Genomic DNA, 17,138 nt, shown 5'->3' on the forward strand with positions numbered 1-17,138 from the left:
ATATATATATATAATGTGTGTGTATGTTACACACATTAGCATATAGACAGATATCACATAACCTCTTCAACAGTAAATGGTATCCCATTAACTTTTTTTTTTTACAAAAACAACAAAAGAAAAAGCACTGCAAAACTAAACAGTAATAAAGACAAACATGCAATGCAAACAAATACTGAACAAATCAGCAAAACAAAACATGCAAGCAAATGTTAAATTAAACCTGGAAAGCGGGCAGGCTGGTGAGAAGCTCACACAACCTTACAATTTGGTGGATGTAACCAAATAGTTTTGGCCTCATCTAGCCAAAACCGGATGCAGCAGACTGGATACAACTGGATACACGCCAGATGCAATATGGAGATAACTAACCATTCGGGGAGCACATTGTTTAGAGACTACTACCAATTCACTCCTATTATAAAAGAGCAGGTTCCTCCTTCATTCATGGAGTGTTCCCTATTGAGATCCATTATGGAGCACACCCCATTTATAACACACAATCAGAAGTTATCCAGAAGCTCGTTGGGTTTCTCCAGAGAACTATATCAGTCCATATTTTGAGAAACCATATTCTGCATGCCATCATGTCTACAGAGGACCTACTCGCATAATTCCAACCCAGTCCCAGAAAATTTGTTAGACTGCAAATTGCTCTAGAAGATTTACTGGCATGGGATGCCACAAAGCGTTTGACTGGCTACAATGAATAAAAGACAAAAAAATAAATAAAGTGGGATCAGTGCAAAGGCTTTCTACGCAGAGATAAAGGGAATATCCAAACTACTTAAAGACATTTGTGTCAAGGGTTGTTTATTCAGCACATAAGATGTTCTCGACCATTCATACTTTCTTTCCTTCCCCCATCACAATACAAAAGCACAGCATTTTGGTCCCTTCCCCCTTCAACAAAACAACATACCATCCACACCCCCTAGTCCTATTTTTTGCAGATGAGATGCCAAGCCAGACTGTCTGCTCTGATTAAGCAGAAGCATGAAGCACACATAAAAATTGATCAATAGATGTGGTACATGAATAAATGATGTAAAGTGCTAAATTGTTGCCACTGAAGAGTGCAAACAATGAAAACAGCAGTAACAATAATAAGGTTTTTAAAGATTATAGCTAACAGTAGGAGTTTATTTCCTATTTCAATTTATGACATGAGAAAAAAGAGCTAATACTGTGTCATTCTATTAAAACAATACTCTGTACTTGGTGAAATATTTTTCACATTTCTCTGAAGTTTCCTATTGTTTTACTGTGTTAATTTTCTTTAGCATATGTCGGTAAATTTTTAATATATTGTCAATTTGTACAATTCTGTGATAGGACATTGGTAATGTACTCTTGAAAAATTTGCAATATATTGAATGCACAATGTAATTTGTTTCAACGTGTGTTGTAATTGATCCGTCTGTGTTCTGGTAGCCTGATATGTTTACAGTCCACAGCGTGTATGAAAGTGGCGAAGTAGAATAATAAGACATTAAGTAACTTAAAAGTGTACTTAATTAGCAATTATACTAAAACAAAAGTGTAATTGAAGCATGCTGTGATCACACTGCTAATATGTAAAATATGTAATGCCAATACACTTAAAATACATTCTAAATATATATTTTTTACAATCACTAACATAGTACGCTTAAGATATACCAATCAAGCATGTTTATATTACATAAAAAGAACATACTTAAGGTATTCTAAGTATAACTTAATTGTTCCAAAAAAGTACATGAAAGTAGACTTAGTACACTTTAAATTGTGCTTTAGTACAATTTAATTATTATTATAATACACTAAGCAAAAAATTAGTTGCTCCAAAATAGCACACTTTAAGTTAACTAATCGGGCTGCACAGTGGCACAGTTGATAGAGCTGTTGCCTTGCAGCAAGAAGGTTCTGGGTTTGATTCCCGCCCCTGGTGTTTGCATGTTCTCCCTGTGCATGGTGGGTTTTCTCCGGGTACTCCAGTTTCCTCCCACAAAAACATGACTGTTAGGTTAATTGGTCTCTCTAAATTCTCCCTAGGTGTGAGTGTGTGTGTGCATAGTTGTTTGTCCTGTCTGTCTCTGTGTTGACCTGTCCAGGGTGACCCCGCTTCTCGCCCAGAACTTTAGCTGGAGAGGCACCAGCAACCCTCCCGACCCCACTAAGGGACAAGGGTGTAAAAAAATAGATGGATGGAAGTTAACTAATCCTAAGTGAACTTGAAGTATACTCATGATTAGTCTGACTTAAAGTATGCTTAAGTATACAAAAATGTTATATTCTTAGTATATTTATCTTTCACCAGGGCGCTGCCACGCACAGATCTGAAAAACTTGTCCCTTAAAACTCGAGCGACACAAACACACTCAGAGTCTCGACAGACTCGAGTCACTAAAGCCACATTAGCAGCATTAAATTAAATCTCCCGTTTGTTGCGCATCTCTGCGTGGTGCAGCAGATTTAACTCATCCACAGGGCCGGTCCAAGGCTGTATGAGGCCTTGAGCAGAATTTGACTTAGGGGCCCCTCTTGCTGCTAAAAACATCAGCACATCCAGCAGCTTCTGTTAAATTTTGTGAAATCTGGAAGACGAGTAGTAGTTTAATTGGCCAACCTAAAAACAATCAGTTATAATTTCAGTTTACTAATTTGTATTTGTGAACAAACAAAGCTGAAACACAGCTTTGTTTCAGCTTTGCAACTCAAGATTAAACTCATAGCATCAGATTGTAGCTGTGGTAATAAAACAATCAAACTATGAATATTGTTCTTTGAACTTTTACAAAGTGAACTTGCCAGCTTCTTAAAATCTTACATTTAAATGTTAAACAACTTACAATATTTTAATGTATTTATGCTAAAACCATTAAATCAAATTTAGCAGCATTGATAATCTCAATAAACAAGTGTTACATTTATTTATCAGTGGTCTTTGTTAAAATATTAGTGTTTTTTGGGCCCCTGAAGCGCTACAGGACCTTATGGAGCCACTGACTAAATTTGTATTGAACAGAAATGCAAATAATTGATATTTATTTGAATGGTATTTTTTTTTATTTCTTATTAAGATATAGTTGTGGGTTTAAATAGCGTTTCACTGGCAATGGTTTCCCGTAACAGTAATATTTTTACATTTCCTGTATACTTAACATCTTTTAATACAAAAAACACGATGGACCGCCTCGGCGCCCCGACCACCAGGGGTAGCAAATTTTCTGGGGAAACCCTCCTTTTGTTATTTCCTGCTTCAACTGAAAATCCACTTTAGAAAACTGTTCAAGAATAGAACTGTAGTCATCCATGCTGACTTTGGAAGACAGGAGAAAACATCAAGTATAACGCTGCACTTTACTCATTTACTGTTTTGCTTGCTCACTGTCTCTTACTCTGCAGATGTGAAGTCAAAAGTCCAATGTCTGGGATCATGAGCGCCCCCTACCACGAGGCAAGAAAACTGCCTGCTTCACCTTGAATCTGTTCTCTACTGTTTATGATTGCTCCCCAGCACATAAAACATGTTACACACAGAGAGTTAGTGACAAAACATTGTACATTATATAAATAAGCTAAATTATGGAAAATCAGTTCATGTATTAAATGTTTTTTAGCCATTTTATTAGCGACATACAGACAGGAGGAACATGCTCCCATTGAATGGCAGCCAGTGCAGTTAGTGAGAGGTTGTGCAATCCAAAGTGAGACTCAGCTCACTGCTGCCTCACCGGCTTCGCTTCTGTTTGTTTCATTCAGCAATTTTGAAGAAAATAATAATCAAAATTAGTTAAGCTAAATGAAAAATAAATACTGCCTCCCCTGACCGCACGTCACTACGTCACTACTTGCGGTGAGGTTCATAGCTGGTGAGGCACTGACTTAATCAGATTTACAAATAGACACCTTTCATGTTACTGTTTACGTACGGAAATTTTGCGCATGTGCGCAATGCTGGAGCTCAAAAAGACTCTTCTTTTACATGCTATCCATAGCTGCGCTGTCAACACAATAAAACTTGGAAATGTGGGTATTAATTTCGCTCTATGCTCCACAGCAAAGGGAAAACCTGAAGTACAACTCGAAACCACTTCTTTCTCACCCTCTGTATCGGCCAGGCCATGTGTGTACTCTGTGTGCTCCAGGACTGTTTTCAGTAGTAAGTGGACCTGGAGGAATATACCTCCTGTGTTCTTGGCTTCATCTCCAAGTGTGCTGATGATGTCACCACCACCAGGACAGTAACCTGTTACCCGAACCAGAAACCCTGGCTGAATGCTGAGGTGAGCACTCTGCTGAAAGCTACAGGTTGCGCTCAGGACAGGCATAAGCACTACGAGAAGCAAGGAAAGAACTGGCTGCAGGCATTTTGAGGCCCAAAGCCACATACACCCAGAAATCTCAAGGTCACTTCACCACAAACGATCCCCTGCGCATGTGGAAGGGCATCAAATGCATCACTAATCACATCAGGGTTGCACAATGTACAAGGGATCCCTCACTTCCAGATGCACTTAAGTTCTATGCCTGCTTTGAGGATCATAACACCTCCCTCAGCACCAGAGTAATGCCACCACCTGGAGGCATGCCTCTCTGTATGACCACAGCAGATGTGAAGACGTCCCTCCAGGAAATCAACCCCAGCAAGGCTGCAGGCCCCGACAAAATCCCAGGGCGACTACTGAGGGACTGTGCATATCAGCTGTGTGAGGTGTTGGCAGACATCTTCAACACCTCACTGTCACTGTCATCTGTTCCCACCTCCTTAAAGACCACCACTATCGTCATTGTCCCCAAGTGCTCCACAGTGACGAGCCTGAATGACTACCGGCCTTAACATCGGTAGTCATGAATTGCTTTGAGAGGCTAGTTATGAACCACATCAAGGACTCCATCGATGTCACTGTGGATGCCCATCAGTATGTCTACAGGAAGAACTGCTCCACTGCTGACGCCATTTCATCCGTGATCCACACAGCCCTCAACCACCTGGAGAGCAGGCCCCCTTACATCCGTCAGCTCTTTCTGGATTTCTCCTCAGCCTTCAACCCCATCATCCCATAGACCCTGGTGCAGAAGCTCTCCTCTCTTGGACTGAGTTCCACACTGGGGAACTGGATTCTGGACTTCCTGACCAACAGACCTCAGACTGTCAGGATCCACAACACCGTCTCCTCCTCCATCACCTTCAGCATTGGCTCGCTGCAGGGCTGCGTGCTGAGCCTCCTCCTCTTCACTCTGCTGACGTATGACTGCTCAGCAAGACACCCCAACTGTGATATAGTGAAGTTTGCCGGCGACGCAGCAGTAGTGGGACACATAACGAACAGTGATGAGTACAAATACAGAAAGGCGGTGGAACACATGATGCAGTGGTGCAGAGACAATAACCTCTTCACATTAATGTGGTGGATTTTAGAAGGGACAAGGATCCTCTTCAGCCCCAGGGAAGCAGTTGTGGAGGTGGTCTCCAGCTACAGGTACCTGGGTGTGCACATATCCAGTGACCTCACCTGGAGTACCAACACCTCCAGTCTGGTCAGGAAGGCTCACCAGCATCTCTACTTCCTCAGGAAGCTGTGGGAACTCAGTCCTGAGGAGCTTCTATCACTGTGTGGTGGAGAGCATTCTCTACACCTGCATCACTGTGTGGCACAGCAGCTGCACTGCTGCCGAGAGGACGGCTCTGCAGAGGGTGGTCAAGGTTGCACAAAGGACCATGGGGAGCATCCTTTCCTCCACCATGGACGATGCAGGAGGAGGGCCATCATGAAGGACTCCACCCATCCTGCACACAGACTGTTCCAGCCGCTCAAACAGGAGGCTGAGGAGCATCCAGAGTAACACCACCAGGCTCAGGAATAGGTTCTTCCCTTCAGCCATCAGACTGCTGAACTCAAGCTGCACCAAATGCAGCCTCACCTCATAGTTTATTTATACACAGACACAAAATTACACATATCTCTTTAATTTATTTATTGTTCATCTGTTTATCTATTTTATTTTATTATCTACTTATATTTTTTAGTGTAGTGGATTTCTTGATCTGGGACTTGCGTACAAATTTCGTACCACAAACTATCATGGTGGTATGACAATAAAAAATCCTTGAATTCTTGAAGCTACAAGCAGACTCATTGCCATGGCAACTGACAACAACGCCACTCTGTGTTTCAGGATTCTAAACCAAGGGTGCATTCACACTGCAGCCTGATGTGACCCAATTTCGATTTTTTCGCAATTCCAATTTTTTTGCCGGGGTCGTTCACACTGCCAGTAAATGCGACCTGTATGTGTTCTGCAGTGTGAACGGGAAAATGACCTGAAAGTGTCCCGCATGCGCAGTAGAGGACGCAATAGCGTCAGCGTTCTCAGTGTTCTGCCAACCGCCATGAAAAGAAGTGTTTGTTGTTTGATCACCCCTTCACCTGGTGTAAGTGGAACTTGCCTCAGGTGTAAATGTAAGCTGCTTTGTTTCACTAAAAAAGAGAGGGTGTTGGTGTAACTTGGAGCTCCTGAATAAAAACACCTCAAAGACATATTGTCGCCTCACTTCCTCCTTACTAACACAGAGCCTCCGCGGGTCAAAGTGACACTGTAATCTATAAAACAGAGCTGCCTGTTTGCTGCAGTGGAGATGAAGATGGTCCATTCAGGAAAGCAGAGCTGCATCAAACTTTAACGTGGAACTGCAGAAAAAGAAAAAAACAAAAGCAAACTTTGAATTGTTAATGCATGCCACCATGAGTAAAGCCTACTGAGTTTTCACAACGCAACAAAAGATTTCTGATGTGTGAAAATAAAAGCTTATGTTTGGCAAATAACTTTTTAAGTTCACAAGACAAAAATTAGTTATTTAATTTAAAAAAGTTTTTTAAACAAAACAATTTTTTTTTTAAAGAAATCATCACAATTCCAAAAGTTTTGATTACAATTTTATTTTACTTAACTGAGGTAAGTTTTTTTTTTCCTCCATTGAATAATTGCAAACAAATTTAACTTCATACTCTGCGAACCAGACCCTAAACCTAAAGTCTGGGTTGAGTTTTTTCCCCTTCATTAATGTCAATTTTATTACATTCATTATATCTATCACGGTAATTCAGGGTCAGTTATTTTAAATTCTAAATGAATATCCTTGTTGGACTATTATTTAAGTGTTATTCTCCTTCAGGATACATTTACCTAACGCTAGAATAAATGAAATGTACATTATGTAGCAAAGGAAATTAGAAGATCGGACATATATCCATTATGGAGATGATCGGTTCTGGACGGGCGATGTGCCATTATTGCATAATAAATACTAAAGAATGACTGATATCATTAACGATACAGGGAAGAAGCTTTTTAGTTATCTTGCTTTGCTAGCAAAGTCGTTAGCTAGCAGCTAGCTAATAGCACACCAACAACAGCCTAATGTCTGTATGATATTTATTCTGAATCGATAGATAAGAACAGTTTCTCCTCACCTGGTTGTCTCCTCCCCTCAGTAGTTCTTCAGAGAAAGGCAGACGCAGAGGCCTGTCAGCGTCTGTTGTATTTCATTACCTCTCTGCTTAAACCGCGACTCCGAGCTGAAGCAGAAACGATACTTCAACGTTTTCCGTCATCTGACAAGCAGCAAGTCTACTCCACTTTATTCACCAAAAACGTTTTTTTATTCACCAAAAACTGTTCTGTAATCTGGAACGTTCGCTACGTTGAGCTCCAGTTAGCTGCCTTATCTCACTGCGCGAGAGGCAACTGCATCATGGGCAAAAGGTCAAAGGTAACAAGGTGACCAGTGGGCTTATTATGTTATACAAAAAAGAAACAAAAAAGCAAAGAATTTTAGCACATGTTTTCATGTGTCAGAAGAGGACTTAGGAAATAATAATACCAAAGAAAAACAAATTGACCAAAAGAGCACTTTGGGGCAAGGAGCAAAAAGGGCAGGTGCTCAAGCCCCCCTAGCTCCCCCATCTGCACGTGCCTGCTTGACATCCCAAACGTTTTAGTGTGACCTGGTTTTAAATATGAGTGGTTGACTGCTCGTGCTTGGTGAGGCTTCTTTGGAAATTCTTTAAGTCACAAAATCCCATCTGACTCCACACAATGCCACACATTGAGAAACGAATGCAAGGAAAGCAGAAAAGGCCATTTCTAGCAGCACATCCACAAAGCCTGTCTTTTCTTTTATACCACTCTGTTTGAGAAGAGCCGTACCCTTCTGCCTCAAAGCAAACCTTTCAGCTGCCGTGTTGGTCTTCCCTTATTTCCTGCTTCAATTGAAGTAAGTCCGAGGGCCCACACCTTCCTAAGTCTGGCCCTGTGCACACCCCTTTCAGACTGGATGTTTATTATTCCCAGAGCCACATATTTGTATAAATAAATTAATATTTATATAGATCTGCTTGTCTGTCTTCCATTTTTGTCATTGCCATTGAGCCAGGCCTGAATTTGTTTACATTTTTTCTACAGACTGACACGACTTGATGTGTTATGGTCCTCAGTTAGAGATTTTTTAAAATGTTTTTTTGATCATTTCTTTGGTGTTTATTTGCTTATATCATGTCATTTTAAATCTTTCCTTGTGTACTTTATTCTCATTGTGTGTACTTTGGATTTCCTTAGATTAGGTAGATTATTTGCTGAATAGAATCAATTTCCCCTTCTCTGAGCTTTGATATCTTATCTTTCTCTCTCCCTGCCAGGTCTACCTGTTATCTTCCCAGCTGTTCCTACTCATCTGTGATTAACTCTTCTGGTTCTTTTATCACTTCAAACACTTCCAAATCAATTTAACTGAAAACCTCCCTTTAATATGGAGGCAAATTTGTTTCACAAAAGCTAGTCTCAAAAAATAAATACAATTGTGATCAAAACTTTTGGAATTGTAATGTTTTTTTTTAATAAAGAAAAAAAAGTTTATTTTTTTAAAATAAAATCACTCATTTTTATCTCATGAAGTGAACACACTATTTGCAAAACAAACTCATTTGTAAATTACAGACATCTTAGGTTGTAATTCTCAAGCTTTTGGTTTAGATGCTCCCATTTTTTGGTTGAACTCAAAGAGTTGAGTGCTGGAAACATGAACATTGTGGGCAGAGCCTAAAGACGAATGCTTTCCTTATTGGTTAGAGCTGACTAAGGCGTAAGACTCTGACTCTCTCTCAGAACTGCCCCAAACTGCACTGCAGTCGCCTTGCTTCAGTGAGGGGACAAAGAATGTGAATGGTAAGAAATCTTCAGAAAATTACAGTTGATCGCCTGATCATACTGATCAGGCGATCAGTATGATGGATTTGGCTGACTAGCAAATACTCAGACTGATGTGCTGTGGGACCAGAGCCGTACGTTGGATGCAAATCTTGCTGAGATTCGCAAACCAGCTGCAGGCCCTGAATCTCACCAGTGAGATGGAATCAACATTTTGGAGAAGTTGCTAGTTCTGACTGGCGGGAACGGCCATACTAATTTGAATGATTGAAATTAACAGAGATGTACCGGTGAGACTTTAGGGCAGATAGAAATTAAAAGTCTACCCAATCTAAAGAATATTGTCTCCATCTGAACTGGCTCCCTTGTGTTGGACCTTGGCTGGCTCAGTTCTCCTGGTTTACATATCATCTGCAACTGATATGTAAACAAGACGCTCTTTCACTCCTCGTTCCCTTCCTGAAGACATCCTTGCAAATGTGGAGCAGAGTGCTCCCAAGGACTTGTTCTTAGATAAGACCACAGTATCAGAGACTTTAGCCCGGGAGAGTTGGCTGAATGGGGTTCACAGACTTACTGCACACATATCTCAAGGCTACAGATACACACTCCCTGATTTCACTGCCTTTTACTGGCTGCATTTCTGAATGTTTGTATTTGTGTAATCTTTTGCAGTGTTGTAGTGCTTTTTATTTATTGTCAGGTGGAGGCAGGCAGAGAAAGCTGTCTGTGATAGAAGTGCATGCATACGGTTAAAATAGCTTTGGCCCACACCAAATAATGCTTATGATGTCTTAATGCTATAGCACTGCAGGCTGGCAAATACAAAAGTTGGAGTTTCTGTGTTAATGTTTTCATGTCTCCCGTTATTTATTCTACATCTGTCCTATCAACACATACATCAAGGGGTGAAAGTAAGTAAAGATTTAGCGGGGCTACGCAGTACCTGCAAGAGAGAGGAGCGGCTGTCTGCTGTATAAAATATCAATGGGTTCACTGTGCAGCTGCGACTGATTTGTTTTTCAAGAACAATCTAAAACACGACTTAATCAGTTAATAAATAACTTTTTTCCCATTTCATATTGTTTCTGAACTGTTCGTGCTTTACTAGAGCAGCAGGTGACAAACTGAACACCGTCCGCCAGGAGGCTGAGAGCAGCACGTCCTCAAAACGTTCGTAACTTTATTAAAGAACAACAAAAATCAACAAAACGTGTTCAAATTAATGATCCAACAACAATAATAATTTCAGTGATTATTGTTTCAACAAGGTGTTGCACAATTCTATGCGTTTCGGTTCCATTACCAAAATAACGAGCAGAGCAGGAGTTTAAAATGAACGAATCAACCTCCGCTGTGTTCAGGGAGCTTATTAATGATCGCAAAAATAAATATCAAGCCTGCAAACCTGATATCGCAACGGACTAAATGTTTTTAACGTAATGTCTGGTCGGCTTGTGGAGGTTGCCATGGCAACGGGTCTGCTTAAATGACAGAGAGACGGAGAGTAAAAATGTGCGAGTGGTTTAGAGTTGATCACCTGTTCAGGTTGTTTTACCTGTCTTGGCTCATCACAGCCGCTGTAGTTTCTGAACATTCAATAAACGACAAACTTGGACTAATTACGTCGTTCTTTGTGAGTATAAGTCAATCTCAACAAACATCAAACAAGGTAAATACATTTCATTAAGTATTTAACAAACAAATGGCTTCTATCGCAATAATTGTGTGAAATTAAATAGTCTAATATAAAAAATAGTTTGGTGCTGTTGGGCTCAGAGTCTGAAAGGCTTTTCCTCTATCAAACAATTTTGTTTGTTGCCTCTTATTTAGTGGACATATTAATGTTGAGATTGTCTCCAAAATAATAACCTTTTTCAACCTTTATAGCTTCACTGTTGAAAATGAGGCTCTAACTTTCACAAATGACATTTAAATAAAATCCAGTCCAACATCTGGTTTGAGGTGATTCCTCTGGAACCTGTTGGAGGAAAAATATCCCAACTTCAGAAGATGAGCTTTAACCTAACAGAGCTCTGTGGTTCCTCCTRTYAGNATGAGAKTCAGGGTGAGGAGGCGCCATGTTAGGAAGAGAAGTGGAAGCTGCAGGATCTTCAGAACAAACAGGTCAKGATGCTGGGCKACTGATTATCCCTCTGTCTGGACACAGGATCAATAGAACCAGTTTAAAAGCTAAAATGAAAGGTTATATTCCATACATGGAAAACTGGGATGCACTCCATGCCATGATGTTCAGAATTTAGGTCTCATGTCATCTCAAGGTGTGAACATTGCATGCAGCCAGTGGGCTGAGGGAAATACAGCTTTATTTTGTATATATATATAATTTTATTTTTTTTGTCATAGTACCCCCAAGAATTTAAAACTACTTTCACCCCTGCATACATCTCTAGATATACATTTACATTGTGTTTGGGTAAATAGAGCACATGTATCAGATAACAGTAGAAAACACTGTTTTTAACTACAGCTAATTGATCAGATATTTACAAATGTACAGTACTTTTGATCAGGTACCGTATTTTCCGCACAATAAGGCGCACCTTCAAATAAATGGCCTATTTTAAAACTTTTGCCACCCGTCCCGCATTGATCGTATACGCGACAAGGGTCCCCGAGTACTTTATATACTAGGCTGCCCCAGTCATTGTTTCACTCACGGTTTTGGTGTTGCAAAATTGTGCCCAACTGCTTTCTGGGTAGCACAGACCAACCAACACGCTGCCGCCACAGTCTCTGTCTCTCCACCCCACTGGCCCCGCCTTTAAATGTATAGGGGCTGGTCCCTTGGCAACCCTAGTCTAAAGTGGCTTTAGATGAATATCTAAAACCACTTTGTTGACATAAAGAATGATCCCGGTCAGCGAGGAGAGGCCTCCGATGGGCCGGACGATGGTAGCCCTTCTCCATTCGCGCACAGCATGTTGGTGGAGAACGTGGTGTTAAATGAGCTGCAGACGACCTGATTCTAGACGGTCGGTATTCACATAGACATAATATAAGAATAGACGCCTCATGGACCGCTCTCGCCTATTGTCGCTGACGAGATTTAGGGCGGCCATCTTGGAGCGGTCCACCACTCCACTCAGCGTTATGTGTTTAGCAGCACAATGAGGTATCAGCGCATTTAATCGACCATAACAGCTTTTTTGTTACTGGAAACCATATTCAAACATCTATCAAAGCTACATTTACAAGCAATTGTACTTTTTAAGTATGTTTTTAATTCATAGTTCAGCATATTTAAATATGCTTAGTGGCTATAACAATAGAATAGGAATGGAATATTCTGATATTGATGTATGATGAGCATATTACAAAGCACACAGCCGTTCATAATTTATTTAATAAATTAATTAGTAATGTCAATACATATTTATATAACTATACAAACACAAACAAATAATGATTAATAATGACACAAATAATGATTAATACTGAATAATATATATTGGATACATGTTGTATATACATACATATATAGATATATGTATATATTTTCCAGCCGACGAGTTCTAGCTTCAGAGATTCAGCAGCTGAGATTGAGTCCAAAATCCGATGTGAGATTCATCCTGCAGTGAATCTGTCTCTCTTTATAGATTCTCCCTCTTCTTCCTCACATCGTGTCTTTAGGAAACCTTCAAAACAAAAACGGAAGATTTGGGATGTATCTTACTTTTGACAGAGTGAAAGAATTAAATATAAATAATAGTTTTTACCACCTGTGTAAACTTTGCTGGTGAATGTTATAACACATAATATAAGTTTTATAATATGTGTTACAGTTTAATTTCTAATGTTGGCTCTGGTGTCAGATAATCTAAGTCAATGTTACAGAATAATACATTTTTTTAGATTTACGAAATCTCAGTTAGTGAGTCAAACTTTAACAAACCAGCGTTCTGACAACTATCCCAGCATGCACCGCGCGCTTCTTCTTCTACAGGGAAAATGAAGTCGGCGGCTGCTTACCGTAGTTACTAGACCTGTTGTGGCTCAATATTGGTCCATATATAAGGCACACCGGATTATAAGACGCACTGTCGGCTTTTGAGGAAATTGAAGGTTTTTAGGTGCGCCTTATATAGTGCGGAAAATACGGTAATATAGCTGGATGTTGGTCACTGTCACTAAAGCCATATTTTGTTGCTTACAGCAGATGATGTTCCTGGGCCTGCCAGGAACATCATCTGCAACTGCTAGACCTTATTCACCAGAACAAACTGAGAGGTATTTTTCTTATTTATGTTCTCAGTATAAATAATGATTTAGAATAATGTTCACAAGGCCCCCAGAATCTTCAGATGCAACTGTATTTGTGTCTGGATCTCTGTGAAATGCACAGAGATGATTGGAGTCATTTTGACTCCAATCATTTTCCAAGGCATATCTAAATATTGCAGGACATCAGATATCGATTCCTGGATTTGAGGACCCCTGTAAAAGAGTCAGTATGTTCTTGCATACAGCAGCTCCATCGGATGAGAGTTGCTGAGATCTGAAAGGTCCTGCTCCTCCAGTATGAAAATAACATGATCCCAAACCAAACGTTGGAGGCTCTATTCTGTGTAGAAGTAAATATAAGAGGTTATTTATACACATACAAATTCAACAAATTAAAATTGAAAGGCAATTTATTTCATGTAATTATATTCACTAAGAGAATATAACAAGGTAAAAGGCATATCAGAATATTTCACACTACACAAATATTATCAATCAGCAACGTGACTTAGGAATTTGACTGTAACTTGTTAGGCAGAACAGATACTGTAAGAACCACAACGTAGAGATAATTTTCATGGATTGAAGGTACTCTCTTAAACTGCGCTGAAATGTGACACTAAAAAATACCAGGATGTGGCTACCAACAGCTAAAGTACCATAGCTCACATGGACATTAGCTCTCGCTCGCAGAAAAATATGAGGCAGAGTATCAAACTACCAAACATATCAAATGTAATATGGAATTATTTAAAATTGCTAGATGTTATAATCAGAAAGCAAAGACAGCAGGTTTAACTTCTACTTACTTGTAAGGGCAGAGCACAAGAACTTTCCTCTTGGTTTGACTGCCTGTTTTTTTTAAACCATGTAATCACATCTTCATGACTCAAAAATTAACATGTCTAAAAACTATTTTGGAGTATTGAAAAGGAGTGCTGAGGTACTCCATGTGTCACAGAAATAACATCTTTGCCACTTCGGCACAAGTACAGTGACAAACGTTCATAGGATAAAACAAATACGTTCCGAACACAATTCAGATGATCCAGGTTTCCACCAGCATTTAAATGCACCACTTGCACATGAATGTGAGGCTACCTGGAAGCATGAATTGAGTCTCAAAAACCCTTGTGCACTGGTAACCTGATGTGTGTGTGAATGCAGTTTTTGTCTATGTGTTGATACACATAGACATAGGCAACCCTATGTACTTTTTTAACAATTTGTAGGTGTAGGAGAAGGTTTGAATTTGTAATATTTGTGTGTGCATTTGACCACATATTTACAAGTACCCGGAGTTATGCACAACATGTTTTGTTACAGTTTACAAATCATGTTTCACAGATACAACTATCCAAAGTTACACACAGAGGCTGACACAGATTACAAATCCAGTACATTACACACAGGTATTTTGTGAGTATTTTCTCTCCATATGTAAGGGTTACCTGTAGTTAAAATAATTAAATAAAATCTGTAATGCATACATAGACTACTGTCAGATCGAATCTTATTTGAATTTGCATTACAAGATAAAATAATATCCTTAATATCTGAGAATTATCCATGAAGGATAAAATGAACATTTATTTATAGAAGAGTCAACCATCGATCATACTCGTGCTTAAGATATTTATTATGCTTTCTGTTAGGAGTATAGAAATCATCTTAAAATATGTCATATAAAGAGTAGTCTTCCATTTCAGAGTTTACATCAACCTTCATATTCTGAATGGAATATACATGCTAAAATTGTGTTTAGCATTTTCAACATATACCACCACCTCACAACCATACTACTGTGTCCCTATGAGGCTAATGAGTCAAAGCAGGATGGGACCGGCTGTTCACATCTACGTCAGAAGATGCCACAACATCAACTTACAAAAAGGAACAACAAATAAACAGAACAGAACACAAAAAATAAAAATAAAAAAAAATTGACAATTCAGTTATTCCTCACAATGTTTGTACATCTGAAATACACAGCAGCTAGTGTTGGCGCAATAAAGTATGATAAGTAAGGGGATAAGTAAGGGAAATGAAGGAATTTCATATAGCAGATTGCTCTCAAACATTACTCTAGTCCCCCACAGCCTCCCCAACAACGTTAAAGTAGGTTCATCATCTACTTTACAAATCAACAGATTTAATAATTCAAGATTACTACATTTTTTAATTGTTTAGGCCTCCATATTGATGAGCTTTGAAGATATTTTTACAGTGAACATATTTTCTTGCTCTGATAATGCCAAGTGAATGGTTGTCAGTGAAGTCAGGATGGAAGGAGTTTTGCATTTACAAATAGAGTACTGAAACACTGCTTGAATGAAATCAGCTTACTTGGAAGCTACATAAATAATAACGATAAGAATGATGAGTATAATGGAACACACTATGGCAAGAATACACATCTTCTTCCTGGATTTTTGCTATGACAGAGAGAACAGAGAGTTGATTATTGGTTAGGACTTTACAGAAGAGTGGCAAAAAGAAAAGCTAAAACTGTCTCACCTGGTAGTATGCGGCTCTCTGGAGCTGTTCCGCTCCTCGTTCTACGTGAACTTCAGCATTTTCCACATTAGCTTCAATACTGTCTGCAAAAAGCATAGAAAGGATATCACATCAGAAATAAGTTTAATTTCTCAAACATGCTCATTTTCTGAACTCTCCACTTTAACAAAACAATAACATAATGTACACTGACAATTAAACAAATACTTTAGGACAATACACATATGAATATTTTTTTAAAACCAATTTTTACTTCTCTATATCCCATGTTAATGTTCTGAATTACTTTTATAGTTATTATTATAAACTGCCTGGTATACAAAACTCACTAAAGTGTGCCTCTAAAAATCGCAACAAATTAGCAAGCAAGTAAAATCAAAACAACTGTTTTCTGTCACTAATTTAGCATAACTAATTTAAAGGATTGTGTTTTATTTCAGAAGTGGACATCCCAGTGGGCAACCACCACAATCCAAAGTCAAAAAGGTTATTGAAAACTGTAAAACTGAACACAAGATCAAGGAATTAGAGGAGGGAGGAATATTAACAGAATGACTGCTGGTGTTACTCACCAATCATCTCTCCGTGGTCATGAATCATAACTGCCAAGTCCTTAAAGATCTGGTTTACGTCCATGATATCAGACTGAAAAACAGTAAAGCAAAGACTCACATATCGAAGCTGTACACACACTCCCCATTTCTCTCTGCTCCCATAACATAGCCTGCCACGAATATTAAGGCTAGTTAGCAATGTCACTAATGATGGCGGATAAACGGTTTTCCTGCAAAGATGAGTTGCTTCTTCACCGTTAGCACATTGAGCAATGTGGATGATTGACAGTGCTAACAGCCTCCTCCTTGCTCTGACTGGTTGCTTTTGACTCAAAGCAGTGCATTTTTGCAGAGGGAAATAGTACAGTCATGGCCAAAAGTTTTGAGAATGACACAAATATTATATTTTCACATGATCTGCTGCCCTCTGGTTTTCATGTGTGTATGTCAAATGTTTTCATCACATACAGAAATACAATTGCAATCTTAATATGAGTAACAAAAGCTTTTATTGACAAAATTAGTTAATGCAGCAAGTCAGTATTTGCAGTGTTGACCCTTCTTCTTCAGGACCTCTGCAATTCTCCCTGGCATGCTCTCAATCAACTTCTGGACCAAATCCGACTGATA

At 39.2% G+C, this 17,138-nt stretch overlaps 2 protein-coding genes across 6 annotated transcripts in view; both read right to left on the reverse strand.

Moving 5' to 3' along the window:
* dlgap3 (discs, large (Drosophila) homolog-associated protein 3) overlaps positions 1-17,138 on the reverse strand; it is a 908,365-nt gene that overhangs the window by 304,074 nt on the left and 587,153 nt on the right. The gene's annotated exons all lie outside the window — the stretch shown is intronic.
* LOC103472147 (syntaxin-12) overlaps positions 6,304-17,138 on the reverse strand; it is a 43,940-nt gene continuing 33,105 nt past the window's right edge. The window contains exons 6-8 of the mRNA XM_017307348.1: positions 16,527-16,599; positions 15,955-16,037; positions 6,304-6,677 (exon numbers count right to left, since the gene is read on the reverse strand). Of these exons, the coding sequence (XP_017162837.1) occupies positions 6,660-6,677; positions 15,955-16,037; positions 16,527-16,599 (174 nt within the window). The 3' untranslated portion in view covers positions 6,304-6,659. The remainder of the gene's footprint in view (positions 6,678-15,954; positions 16,038-16,526; positions 16,600-17,138) is intronic.

Source organism: Poecilia reticulata, linkage group LG11 (assembly GCF_000633615.1).
Source record: "Poecilia reticulata strain Guanapo linkage group LG11, Guppy_female_1.0+MT, whole genome shotgun sequence".
In the NCBI taxonomy this organism is placed as follows: domain Eukaryota; kingdom Metazoa; phylum Chordata; class Actinopteri; order Cyprinodontiformes; family Poeciliidae; genus Poecilia; species Poecilia reticulata.